Here is a 22,152-nt window from a genome sequence, read left to right as displayed (position 1 = left end):
CCCAGCTGCTCCGCGGCATGTGGGATCTTCCCGGACCGGGGCACGAACCCGTGTCCCCTGCATTGTCAGGTAGACTCTCAACCACTGCACCACCAGGGAAGCCCCCAGCACTGTCTTTATCTCTGTTCTTGTCCTTTCTCTGGCCTCTCAGAGTCCTCCTCTCCCAGAAGCCCTTTGCTACCTCCAGGGGGCCTTCTGCTGGGAGCCTTGGGTGCCCTACCTTTATCTACCAAGGCCAAGTCCAGACAGAGGCCGTGGTCCTCGATCACGTGTTCCCTTAGTGCACAGGTCCCTGAGGCTTCCCCTCACCCATTCGATTCCATCTGCCCCCATGTGCATGTGGAGCACCCACTTAATACTGGCCTGTGCTGGGTCTAGGAGGGCTCCACAGATGAAGCATACCCCATCCGCACCCGGCACACGCACTCCTAGTCCAGGAGCCAAACACGACCGACTGCTTTACAACATGGGTGGGGATCAGTGTTATAATCTCAAGTGTTCTGTGAATTCAGGGGAGGGTAGACTGATTTCCAAAGCAAAGGGTCAGAGGAGGAAAGAAGGATTTGATCCGGACTGGAGACGCCTGGGCTTCTGGGCAGCCGCTAGACAGCACAGGTCTGAGCGCCCTGTTTTGGAATCCCTGCAAGACTCAGAGCTTTCCAGAATCACAAGCTTTCCTTGAACCCCGGCTGAAAGTCGGTCATAAGGTGACTGTCCTTGCGTTCCTACCACATGGTCAAATCCAGGAGGAATGAGCCGTGCTGCCCTGGTAACAGAGGGCCTTATTCCCAGGAGGCCCTCCATGAGGGCTTCTTGGCACAATGACAAGGATGACTGTCTTGAAGCTTCTTCTTGTGACATATTAAGGTCCAGCTGGGCCTCCCAGGAGGTGACCCCACCCCCCCCCCCCCGCGAGGAAAATGTGGCCTTCAGGGACTACTGGGTCAACTTAGCAACCGGACCTGGGGCAGCCATCTCACAGGCTCAGAGTCTTCCAGGTAGAAGGACTTACGTGGCCTCCAGCCCAGGGAGGGGGACATGCAGCTTTGGCATGAACTCCTCCTGTACCTGAAGATTTATCTCCATTTTGCTTTGGAACAACACAGAATAAGATTAATCCCACTACCGGGTTCTTACTGTCCTTTTTTCAGTTTGAACAGTCTTGGTGGCCTCATCCTCAAGCATGGTGCCCAGACCCTCAGCTGTCCCGTCCTTCCCTCCGCCATGATCCAGCTCATCACACTTCCTCCTGAAAGGTGTCCCAGGGCTGAGGACAGCGTCCAGATGTGGACCGACCAGCTGGACCTCATGCTGGGTACTATCTCCCCCATGAATGTGGCCAAAAATGGTGCCTTGGGGTAGCCATGTGGCACAACTGGCTCATGTGCTCCCCTTCCACCTCTCCCAGAAGGAATTCCTCCACTGAATTTCACCTCCCACTGGGTCACTGGGACAGTGGGTGTGTGGTGAGTAACTGTCTGCAAAGCCATAAGCTTCTTGGGAGAAAAGCAGTAGCCAGAGTCCAACCCATTATGAACTGATTGAGAAAAGCAGGGGCTGGGAAAGGGCTGAGAGCAGTGGGCACCTCATCTAGGTGCTGGTCTGGGGACTCATTTCTATTGTATAGGAGTCAAACCCCAACTCGGGTGTAGGAGGCCCTGTGGAGGTGGGGAGGCTGTCCCGCCTTCTCTCAGCTGGGGCAGGAAGCCTGCCCTGCAAGCAGCCCACCTCTCCCCTCTCCTCCCTGGGGATGAATCGGCTGATGGGGACCGCTGGTGCCTTGGGAAAGAGGAAAATACAGCTGACCAGCCAGGCTTCCGTCTCTGCTCAGCCACAGCTGATGGAGTTACTGTTCTTTCTGCTGGAGCATCTTCCGAGGCCGAACCATCATTTTAATCCAGATATAGCTCAATCGCCTCTACTGCCCTCCCTGAACTGGCAAAACGGTTGTCCCTAGAAGTGGCCAGACTGTGGAGACCTTGGCAACTTTCCTGGTCTGATGGGGAGCTGTTTACTGCACACAGCCGTGAAAGGTGAATTAGTCTGTGCTGACAGCTTTGGAAAGAACCAGGGCCCAGCCCTCCTCTCAGGGAGGGCTCCTACACCCCACCCTAAAACAGGGCAGAGCGGGCCGAGTTCCCGTGGCTGAAGGCCTCGTGTGAGGGCGCCAGCTCTGGCCTCACTGAGTCAGCACCCTGGAGAGCTGCCCCACCCCCTTCCTAAGCGGTGAGGTCAGCGCAGATGCGCCCGCCTGGCCCCAGCTCACAGCGGGAGAGGGAACCGCGGCCGCCAGGCGAAGCTCCCAAGCAGAGTTGCAGTGACTCTCATGAAGGCTGTGGAAAACTCCAGAACCCAAGAGGCCCAGGGAGCAGGGCTCCAAAGAGCAGCTTTGCTGACAAAATCTCACCGTGGGCACACAGACGGGTGTGGCATTGCTCAGCACTTCTTAGCAAATTGCTTCTCAGACACTGAATTATAATCTTCCTAAAAGGCAGCCATTGTGAGACTCACTTCCCATGTTCCCCTGGAGCCGCTGTTCTGGACGCTCTGGTGCTGCATTCCTGAGAGCTCCAGACTCAAAGGAGTGGCCAAGCGTACCAGCGCAGGTGCTTCTGTTGCAAGATCCAAATTAATCCACCTCCTCAGGCTTCTAGAGGCAGCTCTCCTCCCAGCCGGGCACTGAGCTCAGAGTGAGCGGCATCACCTGCCCAGGGGAAAAGCGCCTGCCTCGCCCGGCAGAGGCTCGAAGAGGGGTCCAGGCCGGAGAACAGTGCAACAGCCCTCCTCAGAGCCCAGCCTCTGGCCTCTCTCCAGTCCACTGGTTCTCAAAAGCAGGGTGAAAAATGAATCGCTGGGGAGTTGTTGAATGCAAATCTGGGGGCCCCACCAGAGAGATGCTAACTTGGTATAGGTCTGGGGTGGGACCGGGAATCCCCCAGCAGCCCTGGGTGACCTGTCGCACGCTGGAGCACTCCACCCAGGGCGAGTGGGTGCCACTGGTGCTCCGACACTGTTAGGGGCCAGGGATCACTGTGGAGAGCCCACCGCCCACAGCAAAGAGCCGGCTGTCACGGAAGCAGCCCACTGGCCCCACGGCCGGCTGCCCTTGGCTCACGCGGGCAGGCCCTGGCCACGCAGCTGGCCTCGCCACAACCCTGCCACCTGCTTGCTGGTTGTCAGGAGGCTAAGGGACTGTGGCTGAGCCCGGCTTTTCCCCTGGAGAACTGAAAGCACAAGGCACCCACCTTTTCACTCGGCCAGTGTGGCCTCAGGAAGGACAGACAAAAGGTAGTCTCCCACAAGAAATGGCCCATATTTATTGGAGTTGGCCTAGGGGATGGGAGCTTCTGTGTCTGACCTGAAGAGTGGAGAGGCTCTTTCTCGTCCAGCAGCGGAGAGTGAACATGACTGGTGTCCTCAGTGGCAGTGCCTGCACCTCTACGTGACGCCACGAAGTAGGGGGGGAATGCTTGTGGCACCCTGGTGTTTTCCTCTAGGAGCACTGTTACAAGTGAGGTTCTCTTCTATAGAAACGCTGGTGCCACAGTCCACCATGGAGGGGTTAAAGAGGTTTCTAATGGGCTGTCCTGGAAACCTACCTATAATGCATGACACGGCTGCTCGGGGAATGTGCATTCTGAAAGGCTCAACTCTAATTGCGAGCAAATGTGGGGAACATCATTTGCTTGCAAGGTAGGGCCCGCCTCTATGACTCAGCTTTGAATGTTTCTGAGGAGGCTGGGGACAAAGCCCGGGCCCTGACGGCAGAGGCCTGGCATGAACGCGCCTAAGAGGACCTCAGGCAGCCTCCTCACGGACAGGCTGAGCCAGCTTCATTCCACAGGCTGAAGGTCGGGTCGTGCCAGGCTCTCGGTGGGCCCTTGGTCAAGGGCCCATGATGCTTAGGGCCGTGACCCCTCCTGCAGTGGGGTCCAACTGTCCTACCTACCAACCACAAAGCCAAAACCTCATTGCAGGGCTCTGGCCTAGAAGACAGAAAAGCCACTTTCTACAACCACAAGACTGTTACCTTTGTCTTCACTGAGGCGATCTAATGAGCCATAGAGCATTTTACTGGAAGATGTTTGCAGATGAAAACACCCCCAGGGAGAGGCTGCTCTGGGTTATGTTTTCAAGTCTGCGCAGGATTCATTCCGAGCTATGCACTGTGGTTCCATGGGTGCTGAATAGGGTGGCTCTGCAGACCCACTGTCACCCATTTTGTTTGTGCTCAGGGCCCAAACAATTTTAAGAAGTACTTAGTGAGTGACCAGCCGCAATGTCTCATATTCAAATTTGGCTTATACGTTTATGCCAAATTTGGCATATGTATTTACAGTTTGGGGACACATACACCGAAAAAAAAAAATCTCTTCTATTTTTTTTGGCATGACTGAAGCATAAAGCAAAAGACTGAAGTTTAAGTTTCAATAGAAAATTCTGTGAAATTGCAAAATGTCATCACTGCCAGACGGGAGGAGATAGAGGAAGGATCCTTCATCCTTAGAGGCAGAAGGTGGTGGACTTGTGCACCTCGGAAGCCTGAATTAATAGTTCTACCAAACCATTCTGGAGCCTCTGGCCATAATATATAAACATGCAGACTCTTGAATGAACAATTACGAAATTGCGGTCCCTGGTTTCAACGAGTATCTTCGGGAGGAATACTAGAACCCAGGTTCCTTGTGAAAGCCATAAAATAAAGAGTATAAAGAAAACTTCTTGAGACTCACTGTGGAAATAAAAGGTCTTGCTTTGGTTTGGGTCAGTAAGCCCTGGTACTGCAGAGATGATGGTAGAGGGAGGGGTCCAGTGCCCCAAACTGCTCACAGCCCAAGCAAAACCAGGCTACAGATGTCCACGGGGCAGCAACTCACAATGAGGACATTGTGTCATCTACTCTCTCATCCGTTCTTGCCTGACCCTGGGATCTTCCTCTAACCCACTGTCAGCTAAACCGGGAGAGTAGCTAGGACGAAAACTTGATAGGAAACCCCAAGGTATGAGGCTCATCTTATACACAATCCCCCTTTTCAAACCAACACTGTGTTTCAAATAAAAGCACACCTCCCTCCCTCTCTTATTCCTGAGGCAGCCACAGAGGTGAGCTGCTATTTCCCAACAGTGTCCTGAGCCAAAACACATGAGAACACACAGGAGCAGATCCAGACTTGCTGGCCCCACGGAGATTACACAAAGCTTGGTCCACAACATGGAACAATGTAAGCGTGTATGAGGTGCTGAGCATTCCACGCATGGCCCACGTGTCAGATGCATGCCCACATCCCAGGTCTGGCGCAAGGCCCACTCCCTGGGCCTTCGGTTAAATGCAGGTTCTGTGCTCCCAAGAAGATACACATCAACAGCTGAATTTCGGCTCTCGAGCCCTTTGAAGATAGGACTGCTGTATCCCAGCCCTCTGGCACCTCCTGCAACCCGCCTTCTCTCTGTGCAGGAAACGACACACTCTCTTACTGGGATCACACAGTACACGTAACTACAGAAGCAGCCAAAGAGAAAACACAAATCCCATAAACAGGAACTTTATTAAACTGCACATTACATAAAAGGACATATAAATGGACCTTTAAATACATTCAGTTTATCTTAAATTCATATAGAAACTTATTTACAGTTCTGCATTATATATTTAAATTATTTTTCCAAGCTTACTACCAATAAAAGGTAATAGAATGATCACCTGTTCACACAGATGCATACAAGCTGTCCATAGGGCTAAGCAAAACACCACTTCTCAGGAAACTCAGCTTATTAGATATCAAAGCAACAACTCATTCTGAAGGTGCTTTCTTCTGAGTGGCCCTTTATGTGAGACCTCTGCTGTAGGGATGCTGGGGGTTAGTTCTGGAAGCTGATCCCAGGGCAGACATGGGTCCTTGGTTGTTCATGATGACTTGGACTCTTGGAGTTGGAAGGACCCTTGAAGACCATGATCGAGGCCATGCCCCTACTTCTGCAGACTGGGAAACAACGGATTAAGAAGAGGGAGGGACTTGCCAAAACCACACAGCATCAGTGATGGAACAGGGACTCTGACCCCAGTTCTAGGGTCCCGCCAAGGGGCCCCGACCCTGGCACTACTCACAAATCCACAAACTTTTGACCTCTTTCATAGGCCCTATGGTTTGAACATTTTTGTCTGCATGGTTAAATACATGATTTTTAAGGCTTTTTGAGATGGTGAAAAACGGCTCAGGATTCATCTTTGTGGAGCACTGGAAATACGTACTGAGGGCTGCTTTTACAAGAGGTTTTGTGGTCAAGTGCCTTACTTCTTCAACCATGAAGTTTACCTTTTCAATTTAGCTGACTTACGGAAGCTCAGAGTTTCCAATTAATTTGAATGGAAGGCAACATTCTACAGGAGGGAGACTGTCACATCGACCATATGGATTCATCACAAATACATTATATTTGCCGAAATCCACCTACCGCTGTCAGATCTAAAACAAAGTTTCACTAACAAGTGATCAAAAGTAAAAAATGGGGGGGGCAATTTTTAAATAACAAAAAAGTTTCAAGAATTCCCCCATTTCCCAATTAGTCAGAGGGAAATAGTGAACTGGCACTGAGTAGAAATAGTACATGTTTTCCTCTTTCTTTTGAATGAAGCCTGACTTTTTTTTCCAAAAATTTCCTGATAATATAAAATCTTCTTAAAGCAATTTTTTTTGGTCTGTTTTTAAAAACTTGATCTGGTTTTTCTCAGGATTTAAAACCACTGTACCAAAGAACAGACAGCAACATTAAAAAGTATCGAGAGAGAGGGAGAGAGAGAGAGAGAGAGAGAGAGAGAGGAGAGAGAGAGAGAGAGAGAGAGAGAGAGAGAGAGAGAGGGAGAGAGGTGAGAGGAGAGAGCTTCTCTCCAGGCTCCAGGTCACATTAGCAAAGGAAAGAGTGGGAGACTGAAGGGTTTTTTCTTCCCTGTAACTAGAGCGAACACAAGTCATAGCAGCCTTCACTCAGTTTTACAACAGATACTCAAATGAGAAAACACAACGGGAAAGATGTGCTCAGCTGAACAGTCCCTGATGACCTTCCATCAAAATATGGCAGCTCTAAACTCTGGAAGCTTCAGCATTCTCCCAGGGGCTGCCACCCATCTGCAGGGGAGACTTGCCCCACTGCCCACGGTGCCTGCCCCAACACACAGGAGCACCCGATTTCCGTCCACCAGTCTCACTTTCCCTCCTGTCCACACCCAAACCCTCACCAAAGTCAGCAGGGTGAGGCGAGCAAAGAAGAAAGTCTTCAGGAAGACGGGGCCAACCACAGAACACCCAAGGTCTTGCGGAAGTCCAGTTGCCAGCTATGCACAGGGTGGGCAGGTGGAACCCTGAGGCCAGGGAACACAGGAAGATAAAAACATCTTCACTGTTTCCCCCCTGGGCTGCATTTCACTCCGTGAAAGGAACCAACTAAAACAACGTTTAATTTTTATATTAAAAAATAAGTCATTGATACATAAAAACTGGCCCCAAATCTTCTTTTACTTGTTACATAGGAAAGTCATTTTCCTCGTCTGAGTCGTTCACGGGTCTCTGTGGTCTGTTTGGGAGACGGGGTCCGCCTGGTCCACCTCCGGGGCGCGGGTGGGGATGCCTACCCGTGGCGGCAGGACGTCCGACCGGCAGTTCATCCAGCCAGAGTCAGCGCGGCATGGTGGGCGGGCCCCACGGCTGCACCTTCGGTGACAGGAGCACTGGCAGGTGGCCCCGGCGGACTTTATGTGGAATAGACATTCGGGGTCGGCCTTTCGCAGAAATCAGTCCTCACCACCCGAACCCCAGGACGCGAGCGGGGAGCGCGGACGCCTCTCACTTCCACAAGGGATGGAGCCCCTTCCCCAGCGCCCCCCGACAGGCGTCCTTCAGCCGGAAGGAGGCCCTTTCCCCGGCCCCGCGGCCCTTCGGCGGGGCCTGGGCGCTGTCTCCGGGGCCCTCGGCTGACTCGGGCCCCTTCCGGGGGACGCGGACGCTGCCGGCCCGCCGCAGGGCGCCGCTGTCCTTGGGGGCGGCGTCCTCGGGGCCACCCTTCACCTTCAGCTGCCGCTGCGACACGGTCCGGGTGAGGCCCGGGGATCTGGCCACAGGCGGGGAGTCGGTCCTCTGGCACCGAGACGAGGAGGCGACCGTGTTGCGGGCGAAGCTGGGGACCGGGGCCGGGCCGCGGGGCGCGCTGGGGGCCGGCGGGGCGCGGGGCGGCTCCTCGGGGCTGTCGGGGCCCTGGGAGCCGGAGCGGCAGATCTTGTTCTCCTCGGGCTTCTGCCGTGGAACATTGCGCAGGGGCTTGGCGCTGGGCTTCCTGAAGGAGCTCCTGGTTGGCGCTGGGGGCTCCCTCCCGGGCCGGACCGCCGTCGAAGGCCTCCCGGGCGACGCGTTCGGTGTCCCCAGCACCGAGCTGCGGCGCGACAGCGGCGCCGGCGGGTTAGCGCTGACGGGGCCCTCGCGAGGGGCGCGCTTGCCGGGTGGGGGGGCGCGGCCGGCGCGCGAGATGGGCACGACCTTGCGCATGCTCTCGCTCTCCCAGCCCGTCAGCGTCCGCACCGGCCCCGCCGCTGCCGCGCCCCGCCGGGCAGGCCCAGCCCTGGACGCCCCCGTCGACGCGTCTTTGAGGGGGCTCCTCTTCGGGGCCATCACCTCCCTCCCTCTGGCCGGCCTGTCCTTGGGCAGGCCCCCCTTGCAGTCCGGCTCGCTCTTCCCTGAGAGGGAGCCGCCGGAGGCGGAGGCGGCAGTGGGAGCCTCCGCAGGCGGGTGGCAGGCAAGGTTTGAGGAGACCTGGCTGCCGCCCGTCTCCCCAGCCCTGGAGGACACAGAGCCCTCCCCGTCGCCCCCCTCCCCCGGGTCCCCCCCTTCGGGTCTGGAGTCGGTTCCCTCCGAGCAGTCCAGGGTCAGCGAGCAGTCGGTGGTGTCCGAGATGTAGAACAGAGACCCAGGATCTTGGTTCTCGGGGTTGCTGCTGCCCTCAGATACTGGAGCCGCGCTGATGGGCTCATCCGGGGCAGCGCTGCCATCCCCCGGGGCCGGGCTGGGACCCCCCTGGGCACCCCTGCCCACGGGCGTCGGGCTGCCGTTGCTGGCGCCCAGGGACTGCGGGTTCTCAGCCCCCACGGACGCCAGCTCCATTGGGCTGAAGTCATTTACGGTCAGCGGGGCCAGCTCCTCCGGGCCCTTGGCAGCCTGGAGGTCGAACTGGGCCAGACCCGTCACCAGCTCATGCTCCCTAATCCCTAGAGCCAACGGCGAAAGTGGAGGGGACAGCACGGAACCCAGGCCCACGGGCTCGCTGTTCCTCTTTCGGAGGATGCTGACCCCATTGCGCCGAACCCGGGGTAAGGCGGGGGCGGGTTCTTCAGGTCGGGGCGCCGGGAGCTGCCTCGGCCAAGCGGAGGTGGGGTGGGGGGTTTCCTCCTGGCCCTCCGAGACCGGAGGTCTGTGTGCTGGGCTGGAGCCCTGGTCCCTCTGTCCTCCAGGCTCCGTCCGGGCTCCGCTGGCCGGGGCCTGCCAGGGGCAGCTCCGGGGCAAGCTGTGGAACTTGAGCTCCTCGGGGCTGTCAGTGGAGCTCTCCAGGAAGGTCAGCAGCTCCCGGTCGGCCACGATGCCCAGGGAGAGGCGGGAGCGGCGGGTGTTGGGGGGCCGGTAGGAGAGGCTGATGGGCCTGGAGTGCAGGAAAGGCGGCAGGTCCTCCACGCCCCTCTTAGTCAACAGCTCCACGTCATTCTCACTGCTGCTCCGGCCGAATCCAAGCTCCCCAGTCGGCCAGAAATGCCGTTTCTGCTCCAGCTCCTTCAGCCGCTGCAGGCGCCTCAGCTCCTGCACCTCGCGGTCGTGGTTGTCCTGAAGGAGGGACGGAGAGAAGCCAGAAGATGCATGAGACACGTGGGACCCAAGTGCAGTTCCAGAGACAGCTACCCTAAGACCCCACTGAGAGACACAGGCTGGAGGAGAGACCTGGGTCATTTGTTTCACCAAGGGAGACAGCCTGTGTTTGCATGCGAATGTGTGTTTGCAGTGCTTGTGTGCCCGGAGGGATGGAGGCCTCTGTTCTCTGCAAACAACGTGGGCGTGGCCGGGCGTGCACACTAGGCCTGGCCCCAACCATCTGCCTAAAGTTGTCATCAGATCCCCTGGGCCCAACTTCCAGTCAAGGCATCGTGCCCTCAGTGTGGGCTGTGATTCCACACATGCCCGAGACCTCAACTCAGAGGAAACCCAACTTGGTTTCTAAGCAGGGCAGGAGAGAAAGGACTTCCAGGAAAGTGCTATTTAGGCAAGAGCAGGGAGAAAAATACAACGGGTGTTAAAAGAATCTGTGTTGCATGGAAACATCTACACACACACACACTCATGTGCACACATTCTACTTAACAGTGATTTGGACGCATAAATGTAGACTCAGGACATTAAGAGATGCCTTTCAATCTGTGTTCTCTGAATGCTCCCTGGTAAAGAAACACCAGAAATGCCACCGAGGCTCTGTCCCTTGTGCCCCACCCACTTCCCACAATCGGAGAGGAGGATTTGCTTTACAAATCTTTCTACCTTTCTCCCTGCTCCAAGGAGCCAGCCCTCCCGCCACAAACCGAACCGGAACAAATGCACACACCAAAGCACGCTTTACTGTCCTTAAATATACTCGTGTCACATAAACGTGCAGATGTCGCACCCAAATCTGCTATCATTGGCGCTTTTTACTTGAAAATCAATTTCCTCAGACAGTGGACTTTCCCTTCCAAGTTTCTGAGAGGCTCTGGCTCTGACCGGAAATTCTGGGCTCCTCCTGCAGCTCTGCCCTCGGGCTCCCCAAGGTCCCGGGTCTTCTCCTTTCAAGGCTGCCTGTGGGAGGGCATGGGGCCAGCTCCTGGCTCTCAGGACAGCGGGGCTGAGAGCATCATACAGGTGGCCTCATGGGCCTGGAGAATTCTGACTGGGAGCGAGGGCCTCGGAAAGAGCCAACTTGGCGGCTACCGCCCACCAGCGCCTCCGCCTGCTGACCTCCCTGCTTGGACGGGGGAGAGGAATCGTGGCCACAAGCTCAGCCTCCTCTTCACTGGACAGAGAAAGGCAGCTTGAGAACTCCAGCGACTCACTTAGGGCTGGGGAGATGTCTGAGCAACCCCTCAGAGAAATGCAGCTAAGGACACATCTGTACTTAAAATACAGGGAAAGAGGTGACCCACGAGCACTTGGTTCCTTACCAGCACCTGAAATGATGGGATGTTATTTTGCTTTTAATTGACAGATGAAAGTTTTATTGGCAAAGCCAAGCAACCTGGGCTTCCCTGGTGGCGCAGTGGTTGAGAGTCCGCCTGCCGATGCAGGGGACACGGGTTCGTGCCCCGGTCCGGGAAGATCCCACGTGCCGCGGAGCGGCTGGGCCCGTGAGCCATGGCCGCTGAGCCTGTGTGTCCGGAGCCTGTGCTCCGCAACGGGAGAGGCCACAACAGTGAGAGGCTCGCGTACCGCAAAAAAAAAAAAAAAAAAAAAAAAAAAAAAGCCAAGCAACCCAAAGAGTTTTGTGGCTTCTGCATGAACTCAGAGATTATTGGACCCAGAGGCTGAAGGGCAAGAAAGCAGCAGTCATGTTCAGACAGCAGCAGACTCCCTCACTATCAGGGCACTTTGAAGCCCACTCTGGCCGAGGACAGCCTGGTTCCCCAGATGCCAACCCCTGGCAATAGCTATGGAGCTTAAAACAGGGGAGTGAGGACCTTCCCATCATCCCGCTGCGACAAAGGTCCCCCTGAAAGAGGAAAGTGTCTCCTGGGAAGGGGGTAGGATCTTCAAAGAGGCGTCTTAGTATCGTGACTGCCATCCTAAAAAAACCTAACAAAATGCTTTTAGGGCATCAGAGCGAGCGTAGGAATGAGCAGCTAAGTAGCAAAGGCAGCCGAACAATAGACTCCTGCCAACAGGGAAAGGCTCGGGGCTGAGACGACAGAGCCCTTCCCCGGAATCACAAGTGACAGCTGGGCAACAGCGCCTGGGCCAGACCTTCCTGATGCCCCGGAGCTGCTGAAGCACCTTTCCACCACAGGCAGAGGAAAAAGAAAAATCCTGACAACTCAGAAAACACAGAGCCGTACCTTCACTGCTTTGTTGAATTTGACACAGAAGTCTCTGAATATCTGAAGGCACTCGTCCAGTTTCACGGTGTCTTTGTCTTCACAGAAGAAGTCGATGAGGGTGTGGGCCTCGTCCTGGAGCTTTTGCTTCCAGCGCTCCAGCTCTGCCAGCTTTCCCAGGGCAAACTGCGGGGAAGGGGACAAACAGCACACGCTGAGGTGAGCGCTCGGCCTGCTGCCTGGTGCCTGGGGTTCAGTTTCAGGTCTCACTGCACGTCCCTGAGAGCTGACAGGAGAGTAATTCACCCCAAACAACACCTTGGGGAAGCGAGGGGAACCCCTACGCAAGGCCTGAGAGCCACAGGAGACTGAAGAGCTTTAAGCTGGAGGATACCACCGACCAAATGTTCCCCCGTAAAGTCACTGGACACACGGCACAGGAGTGCAGTTGGTGTTGTTAAGGAAAACCCTGCATCTGTCTGTATCTGTTCTTCCTTCTCTCATGACTGAGGCTTATACTGGGCCAAGGGTCTACTTCCGGGTCCCAAAAGTCACTTATATTGACCAGTTGTCTTATCCAGAGGTCTGCCCCATTGAGAGGGGTTTAAACTTACCCCCAAATGAGCTCTATCAGGGTCAGTGTCACCCCCGCAGGGACAAATGCCCAGCCAGGGCTTCTTATCTGAGTCAGCTCTGTCTATGGCCCACACTTGCACCCCTCACCCCCAAGCCATTCAGTAGATTTGGGGTGGACCTGCCATTACTTTATTAAAACTCCCAGGAGGTTCTGATGGGTACCCGTGGCTTGGAACTACTGCCCTATACAAATCAATCGTCTTGGCCTCTTTGTTTTTTTCCTAATTCTTCCAGGACAACGTCTCCAAGGCCCATACAGACTCAAGTACTGCAGCAATGCGGTGCGGCCGAAGGTAGCCCGCTCTCCTCTGCTGAGCCCCAGCCCCTTCCGGATGGGGATCCCCAGGGCCAAAGGCACAAGCGAATGTCCCCGATGGCAGCTCAGTGACATCTCCTGTTGAGCTGAGGTGAGGAAGCAGCAGGTAGAGGAGATGTAGCCCTGGGGAGACGGCATTTGGGGTCACGCTGAAGCCTGACGGTGCTTTCTCTTTCACTGGATAACAAGGCTTATATGAAGAAGGTATATTCCTTTACGAAATCACACTTCTATCTGAGAAAATTCTCCTTGGGTGGAGGGCTGGGCGTGGGAAATAGTGAAGTTGCGGGCTGCCCACCTGGCGGATGGGCTCACTGCTTGAACACTAAAGAGAGTCTCAGGAGGAATTCCGAGAAGACGCATCCCCTCCCACCCACCCACATACTAACCCCCTTCAAAACCCTTTTCTTCCACTAAGCACATTCGAGAGGTAGCAGGAAACCAAAACTATTTAGGAAACCAAATGCCAGAGAAAGTAACCACCTGAGTCAGTAACCTGAGGCAGTGTGTGCGTTCACGCTGAATTTTTCTTCGAGGAGAGAAGGGTATTAAAGGAAGGCTAAATCTTTGCCTGTCATTCTTACACAGGGCGAAAGGTGGATTCCAGCCAAGAACAGCTCAACTGCAGAAAAACAGGACTTTGACAAGAATCTTCATGGGAGCTTACTCCACCTGAGATGTCTCATCGCAGATCTTGTGGCGGACGGGGAGAGTGCCTGAGCGCTCGCAGTCCCCTTAGGACTCGGGAAAGTGAAACATTCTGAATAGGACCTGAAAAGCCACCACGCTCAGAGTTGTTTGCCAAGAGCTAGTTGCTGAACCCTTTCCTCATGGTTAAGGCCACAGATGAAAAAGCCCAAAGCAACGCTGGCGAAGCATGAATGACAGATTGGCAGTTGTCGCAGCAATCTCAACTTTCCAGCTCAAACTTGTCTGCTGTGGACCTAAGTTCCACACCAGTACACTTGGTACCTCTCACCCAAAGGGTCAAAACACTGAAACAGATCTGCAAAACTATGTTCCTGTCATTTTTCTGCTCAAAAATGGTTCACCATAGCTTAGAGAGCAAAGTTTTCAGACTGGCATTCAGACCCCTTCGTGGCCGGACCATAACCTAACTTAAAAAGTTGTATTTCCGGGCTTCCCTGGCGGCGCAGTGGTTGGGAGTACGCCTGCCGATGCAGGGGACACGGGTTTGTGCCCCGGTCCGGAAGGATCCTACATGCCGCAGAGCGGCTGGGCCCGTGAGCCATGGCCGCTGAGTCTGCGCGTCCGGAGCCTGTGTTCCGCAACGGGAGAGGCCACAACAGTGAGAGGCCCGCGTACCGCAAAAAAAAATAAAAAATAAAAAAAAATTGTATTTCCCCCATTTAAAAAGAAAGTGAACTTAAAAAAGAAAAATAAATAGCTGTGTGGAACAGTTTACGTAGAGAGATAAAGATGACTACCCGAAGGACGAGTTTAGAGTGAAAACAAGGTTGCTTCTGAAGAACAGTCCAGGGGTGTGGATTTGCATCATAAGCCTTTCTGTGCTACTATTTAGCATAAGAGATTAACATTTAATATAAGAACTGAGAAATGAGACCTCCAGAATCCTTCTCCCAATGTGTGACAGGCCTTCCCCTTGAATTTCTGGATTTGTTCCATTTGTCTTTACTGCTGAGTGTTTTCCTAGCTACTGTTAGATGATTCTGTGGTGGTGTTTGCTTTGTTGTCTCACTTTGAGAAGAAAATCTGTGCACTTTTAAGGGAAAATTAGAGTTTAGCGACATATGAAAGAAAATACAGAACATGTGTTTAATAATAAAAACAAACTCCCAGCAGAGCCAAACAAAATCAAATGTTCACTGACGGGAGCTGCAGCTCACAGCATTTGATGTGACTTCATTACAAGGAAATGAGGGGAGGCTGAGGTTGGTCCAACCCTCAAAAGCACTGGTCCCTTTCCACCGCCCAGGGCAGCCCTGCCTCACTGATTCCAGCTCATGAGCCTCGAAGCCCTGACACTGAAGGCAGCACACCATTTCCCTGAAGACTGAAAGCATGAAAAGGCGCCACCTTCTTTTTTTTTTTACAAAATAAGGAAGATAAAAGAAGTATGTCAGACTGTGATTAATGAGTCACAGTGAGCTGTCACAAACATGTTCTCTCTGCTGGGTTTTGTTGATGTTATTCCGAACAGCTCCTGCCACGCCCTGTGGGGCTGGTGCAGTTGGGGTGGTGAGAGGCACCGACTCTGGTGTGTCCTCCTGCCCTCCCTATAAAACATGCCAAAACGGAGCTTGTTTCTGCCACACAAACAACTGAAGGAACAACAGCCCAAGTGCTCAGGTGTCTTTAACAATCTCCGTGGAACTTCCTACTGGTGTCCAAAAGTTCGAGTGGGAGACAGGAACTCCTGAGCCGTGCTTTAGAAGCAAAACCTTCTAAAGTTGCCAGACTGCTGCCAAGTGTAAGCATAAGGGATCCCAGTTCACTCGCAGGCGATGCCATCATGCAGACAGAGCAGAGACAAACAGAGACCCTGCCCCTAACCAAAGCCTCAGGGTTAGACCATATTCAATACCCTCTGCCACAACACCAAGCCAGCAGAGGCTGGGCACTGAAATACAAACTTCCTCTTACCGACTTGGGGGAAAAAATATGCATGGGAACCTGCTGCTTCCACCAACAGCCCTGCAAAGGTAACCAGCCTTGAGGGGCTGCTGAAGATGAGATCAGGGGGACTGACTCGAATCATACACACACCTTAAGGAAATCTTCCATCTGCTGACAGAGCTCACCATCCCGCTGGATGTTCTCCTTTAGAGATCTTGTCCTGACAAAGAGCGAGTGCAGCTCTGCCTCTGTGTTATCCAGAGATAATCTGAAAGAAGAAAGGGGAGAGTGGGTACCTGGCATAGGAGGCCAGGTGTCACGCGGGTACATCAAACAAGACCCTGGAAACAGAAGGGGAGAGCTACCGTGATTGTTTACCGACCTCTGTATCTAGAGTTTCCTCCTATGTTTCCTTAAGAAGCGATTCCTTCCTAAAGACACACACTGGTTCAAAGACCAGGCTGTAATTTTGTGCTTGCTGGTGAGATAACCGAAAGCATGCGAATTGTGAAGCTTTTCAAAAACTAGGTCTGAACATCTTTATGCCATCAGCATTAGAATTCAGCAGGACTCAGATACTTAGACTTTCCTCTGGCCATGAAACGCAAATACAAAAGCTCTAACCCATGAAAAGCAAGGCAGAGCATGCTGATAAACGGGATATTAAGGGTGATACGGAGACATGACACAGACTGCATGTTGCTCGCCACAGGCAACCAGAGTCAGCACTCTGTGTCTTAGAGAGAACTGACACACAGCTAACAGTTCTGCGGAGAAATGGTGGAATTGATGGCAAGGCTTTTGTTACATACGTCACACTCAGATTAAAGGAGCATGAATGATGTTTCTGTCGCCTGGTAAAGCAAATAGATGAAACCTAAGTCCAGGTGGAATTCAATTAGCAAATTCATAAATCAAGATGCTTTCATGCTACCATTGATCAATTCTAACTTTTTTTTTATGCAATAGTTTTCCACCTTCAGGGGCTTCCCTGGTGGTGCAGTGGTTAAGAATCCGCCTGCCAACTCAGGGGACACGGGTTCGAGCCCTGGTCTGGGAAGATCCCACGTGCTGCAGAGCATCTAAGCCCATGTGCCACAACTGCTGAGCCTGTGTTCTAGAGCCCGTGAGCCAAAACTACAGGGCCCACATGCCACAACTACTGAAGCCCGTGTGCCTACAGCTAGTGCTCCGCAACAAGAGAAGCCACCACTAGGAAAGGCCCACGCACCGCAACCAAGAGTAGCCCCGCTCGCCGCAACTAGAGAAAGCCGCGCACAGCAACTAAGACCCAACGCAGCCAAAGATAAAATAAATAAATTTATAAAAAAAAAATAGGGCTTCCCTGGTGGCGCAGTGGTTTAGAGTCCGCCTGCTGATGCAGGGGACGCGGGTTCGTGCCCCGGTCTGGAAAGATCCCACGTGCCGCGGAGCGGCTGGGCCCATGAGCCATGGCCGCTGAGCCTGCGCGTCCGGAGCCTGTGCTCCGCAACGGGAGAGGCCACAACAGTGAGAGGCCCGCGTACCACAAAAAAAAAAAAAAAAAAGTTTTCCACCTTCACTGGTCACTGGCACCCACCTATGACCTGTTTGTACTTCACTTTCCATTTCAAATAAATAACCTTAGTAAATAAGTTTTTTCTAAGACAAGATCTAGCTAACTTTCCCCATCTAACTCTGACCAGAAATGGAACGGTTATTTCTCTATGTATCTCTTAGAAACATTTCCACACTAGGAAGTGGAAAAAATATTCCCACACAAATTTGTTAGTAATTCAGAAACGAAAACAGTTTGCATCTTTGAAAATGCTCATTCTTTGGGGAGAACACTCTGGTGATCTGTAAATACGAACTATGAACTGTTTACATCGTTGGACGGATAATCTCACTTTGGGAAAGACATGTCATCTGTTGTTGGATGTTTGCAGTCGGTAACACTGAGATGCGGGCCAGTGGCGGGGTGGGGCTTAGAAAGCTCTGGTTCATGTGTTTATGCATACGGCTCACAGCTGTCCCAACTGGATAGAGTCCCTCAGATAACAAGCAGATGACATGCACTGGGTTGATACGTGAGGTGAGGGGCTGGAGCCAGCTCATGGGACGCAGCTGTGGCTGTGGGTATCTCTCCCCAGCTCCACAGTCAGTAGTGCCACGTTGGGAGCTTGAGATCAGCCATGGCAGCAGTATTTACGCCATGGAAATAAGCAGTTGCTACAAATCAGGACTTTTCTCCCTAAAAAGCTGGTCGTTGAACCTTTACCACTGATGCATGCATATGTATTATAAATTTAAAAGCACAGGATTCAAAATAGCGTGTATACACAGATTATAGCTATGTTAAAATACACATCTATATTAGGATCACAAGTGATCCTAAACAGTGATGTAAATACAGCTTTATGTTTGGTAGATACTCCCTCTGCAAAGTTGAGTGACTAAAACAAAATCCTTTCACAGCCCTTGGTATGGTTCCAACTTCTTTTAATGCAACAGAAAATAAACGTACCATGTTAGATTCTAAAGGAATCAGTGATGTATGGCCCTGGAAGCTTGCCTGATATATACCAACTCCCAAGGTAACAGGCTGTGTTCTTTGAGCCCTATCTTTTGGGTGTGGAGGTATCTGAAGTTCTTAATCCATATATATATATATATATATATATATATATATATATATATATATATATATATTTTACACTGATGAGATTCATTAGAATAGACTGCAATAGGAGTTTTTTAGATTAAAAATAAAGATTAATTTTTCAAAATCCCCAAATTCCAAAGATGCACACATACCTCTGTAACCAAATGAAAGGAAGGTCTGAAAGTTCAACAAGACAAAACTTTTAAAATTTCAAACCTGAATCCAGAAGTTGTAAAATATTCATCAGTTTTCATAAGAAGGTAGTTAAAAAAAACAAAAAACCTTGTTCTCACAATTCTCTTCCTTGCTTACCTAGCAGCCTCCTGAACATGATGCAATTTTTCAGAAAAGTTTAGAAGCACGGCATCTTTCTTCTGGGCTTCCTGGAACAAAACCAGAATTTCCTCTCACTATATAGGGATAAAACTGGAATTTTGTCCACTATACGGAGAACATTTTTTCAGGGCTTACAAGAACCATAAAATCACTGTTCCCATTTTTAGGCTTGATACATTCAAAGCAATTCACTGAGTCATGAACTCTTAGTCTGATATTCTTAGTAAGACTGACCAGAACTCTCCTACTCTCAAGAAACATTTAACTTCCCAGAACAACTGATCCTGACATGAAACACGACTCATGTGCATGAAGACTCAGTGGAAGGAGGCGGCGGCTTAGCAGGGCTCATGGTTCTTAAGAGAATCCAATATGTCCTGCTGAAATACCACCCATACCTATGCGTATGCCTCCACTTGACCGAGCTACTTGCAGCTCTTAGACCAGTTTGCAAACTGAGTTTAATCAGAAGGTGCACAGGCCATGGGGGTGTCTGGATCCTTCATCTGTTCAGAGGGTACAAAGAAGGCAGGTCTGAAGGGGGCAGTTACCAACTCAGGAAACTTCCCCACGTGGGCAGGGACCAAGCTACACAAAGCACCTGGGTATGGGGATCTAAAAGGGCAGCCAGGAGATGCTGCAAGCCACATGGGATGTGGAACACATTTTCTGGTTTCAATGCCCTGAAAATTGACACAAATTAGTGCCAAGTTCAATGTGCCCTCTGTCTTCTGAAGAATGCAGTCACAACAGTGTGTATTGTTTATGGAGAGCTTACCATATTCGGAACACTGAGCTAATAAGCACGTTCTGGAATTATCTCCCTCCACCTTCTCAATTACCTAGTTTTGAGGTATCACTACCCCCCATCATTAGATGGAGAAATTGAGGAACTTAAGGCTTAAGTAACTTGTCTGAGGCAGTACAGCTAATAAAGGACAAGTCAAAGTCTCCCCGTTCGGGCTTTTCTGGTGGCGCACTGGTTGAGAGTCCGCCTGCCAATGCGGGGGACGTGGGTTCGGGCCCTGGTCCGGGAGGATCCCACATGCCGTGGAGCAACTGGGCCCGTGAGCCACAACTGATGAGCCTGCACTGTGGAGCCTGAGGGCCACGGCTGCTGAGCCCGCGTGCCGTGACTGCTGAGGCCCACGTGCCTAGAGCCCGTGCTCCACGGCGAGAGGGGCCGCCGCCGTGGGAGGCCTGCACACGGTGGCGAGGAGTGGCCCCCGCTCGCTGCAACTGGAGAGGGCCTGCGTGCAGCACTGAAGACCCAACGCAGTCAAGGATGAAATGAATGGGATAAATAGATTGAAAAAAAAAATCTCTCTGTTCTATTCTGAAACTCATGCTTGAAACAAGGCTGCAACACAGCTTTCCTCCCAGGTGAAGCTATATCTATGTGATCGCTGTCAAAACAACAAGGAGATTCAAAGGGAAAAACAAACCAGCACAATTCGCTATTTGAGATAATTTAACAACAAAGAGAGAACTGTCCTTGGCTCATCTCTGACTTTATAACTAGTTACTGGGGTGTCACATAGACCCAGTCAAAAATGCAATTGATGGACAGGGTTCAGACCCCAAACCCTGTGTGAATGGCAAGGCCCTGTAACCCCCAGTTCACAAAGAAAATATGCAAGTGATCCCCTCATTGCTCTGACTCTTCCACTCTTTACACACAACGGGTCAAAAATCTAGTCAGGTCAACTCAGAAATGTTTCAACACCCAGGCCCCTGCTCTCCATCCCTGTGGCCATTACTCTGATTCTCAACTCTCGCCAAACAATGAGCGCCAACTTCCACCAAGAGGTACCCCTATTTCTATTCTCTCTCCACTCTAACCCACCCTCCACGTTGCCTCATTTCCCTAGCAACAAAAACATACCTGGTCAGGCCATGGTGCTGTGTATAAACTTCTGTTGGCTCCCCATGGCTAAAGCATGAAGTCCAGATTCCCCAGCAACCACTCTGCCTCACCCCCGACCCCTCCACTTCCCTCCAGGCCTGTAACCCCAGGTGCAGCCCAACTCAGGAATCCGCAAATAGAACCTTCCTGGCACCTACGGTGCCCTTTCCTGACTCTGATGCCACCTTACACCTCTGAAAAACTTCACTGCCTTGGGGGCGGGGGTGGGTAACGTACATTCTCTCTCTGTATCAATCACTTCCACATACCTGTGCAACAAAGTGCAGGAGATTCATCCCAGGTTTATTTGCTTTTGTGTCTGCCAATTTGAGCAAAGAAGATAGTTTAAATCCTACTGCATTGCCAGCATACCCTCCCTAAAGAAGACAAATCAAAAGAAAAAATATACATACACATTTAGACAGACAAATAAAGTTGGAAATACAACATTAAAATTTTTTTTTGAACTTCACTTACTGCATTCATGATATTCCCTGCTTGCAGCACCAAGTGTAATATCGAATGTAGTTCCTCACATGACATCAGCTCTGTCAGAAAGAACACACCACGGTACCTTAGAGAAGGCTTCAGCTTAAACACACACGAGACAGCTACCACATCCAAGTTCAAGTGTGTCTGAAGTAAGCTCTGACCCTAAACTGTATAAAAGACTGAAACAAACAAAGTAGCACACTGCACGGTATATCTAATGTACCCCTGGCTACTGGTGATGCACATCCTAGTGTTCAACTGGGAATCAAATATGTATGACACTTAAGTATCACACATACTTTGATAATGAAAATTTTCACGGAGTGGAAAATACAAAAGCCTTAGGAAAAGCAGTACACTGTGTTACAGGAATAATCTCCTCTCAGCAGTTATTTCTTTATGGTTTCCTTTATATCCTTTGAGACTATATTTACGGACTATGAAAACGAATAGTGCGCAGCATTTTGCTTAGCTGCTGAGCTATGAGGAGATAAAAAATAAACAGGCTGGAATGACAGGTACATAACTTGCAAAGTTCCAACCCTTAGCGGCAGGTACCCAGAGAATCTTTCCATTTTATTCAAAACTCTACGTTTCATTTGGATTGGCTTAAAGGTTTAACAAGGAACTTATCATTGTCATATATTGGTCAACTAGTTCGTTAAACACGAAGTCTTTTGTACACACACCTACGCAAATAAACAATATTAAAAATTGCTAATGTATCTGAAAAGCTAAAAAGAAAATTTAATTATTAAAATTACTGTATATATAGGTAATAAAATGTCACCTATGATATTGTTAAGTTAATATTCTCCATTAAGTCTGGTATTACTTTCAAAAAATTACACTTGGATCACTGCCTATACTGTGTTATCTAAGAAGGCCAGGTTTTGAAGAGTAACCAGATAAGAAACGTTTCTACCGTGCCCACAGATTTGCATCACTCAATATGAAACATATTTTCCCATCTCTACTTGAATAGGAGAGACAATTCTTTCAAAATTGCTGCTTTAGGCTTGACACAGGAAGAAATTTTAAAAGGCCTCTATATTGAAAGAGGAAAATTCTTAGTCTCTTCTCTAAAATGAAGAAAATATGATGAACTGAAGAAAAAAACTTAATACAAGTCAGAGCAA

The 22,152-nt window shown here is 51.2% G+C and overlaps 1 protein-coding gene across 3 annotated transcripts in view; it reads right to left on the bottom strand.

Moving 5' to 3' along the window:
- Nucleotides 1-5,527: 5,527 nt before the first annotated feature.
- FHDC1 (FH2 domain containing 1) overlaps nt 5,528-22,152 on the bottom strand; it is a 41,845-nt gene continuing 25,220 nt past the window's right edge. For all 3 annotated transcript variants that reach the window (XM_033403476.2, XM_033403464.2, XM_004263675.3), the window contains 6 exons: nt 20,999-21,069; nt 20,791-20,898; nt 18,592-18,662; nt 15,786-15,903; nt 12,107-12,271; nt 5,528-9,857 (listed from right to left, as the gene is read on the bottom strand). In XM_033403476.2, coding sequence (XP_033259367.1) covers nt 7,839-9,857; nt 12,107-12,271; nt 15,786-15,903; nt 18,592-18,662; nt 20,791-20,898; nt 20,999-21,069 — 2,552 coding nt within the window. In that variant the 3' untranslated portion in view covers nt 5,528-7,838. The remainder of the gene's footprint in view (nt 9,858-12,106; nt 12,272-15,785; nt 15,904-18,591; nt 18,663-20,790; nt 20,899-20,998; nt 21,070-22,152) is intronic.

The sequence above is a fragment of the Orcinus orca genome, chromosome 4 (genome assembly GCF_937001465.1).
Source record: "Orcinus orca chromosome 4, mOrcOrc1.1, whole genome shotgun sequence".
In the NCBI taxonomy this organism is placed as follows: domain Eukaryota; kingdom Metazoa; phylum Chordata; class Mammalia; order Artiodactyla; family Delphinidae; genus Orcinus; species Orcinus orca.
Note: the sequence above shows the minus strand (reverse complement) of the source record. Positions and strands in the feature narration are given on the sequence as shown.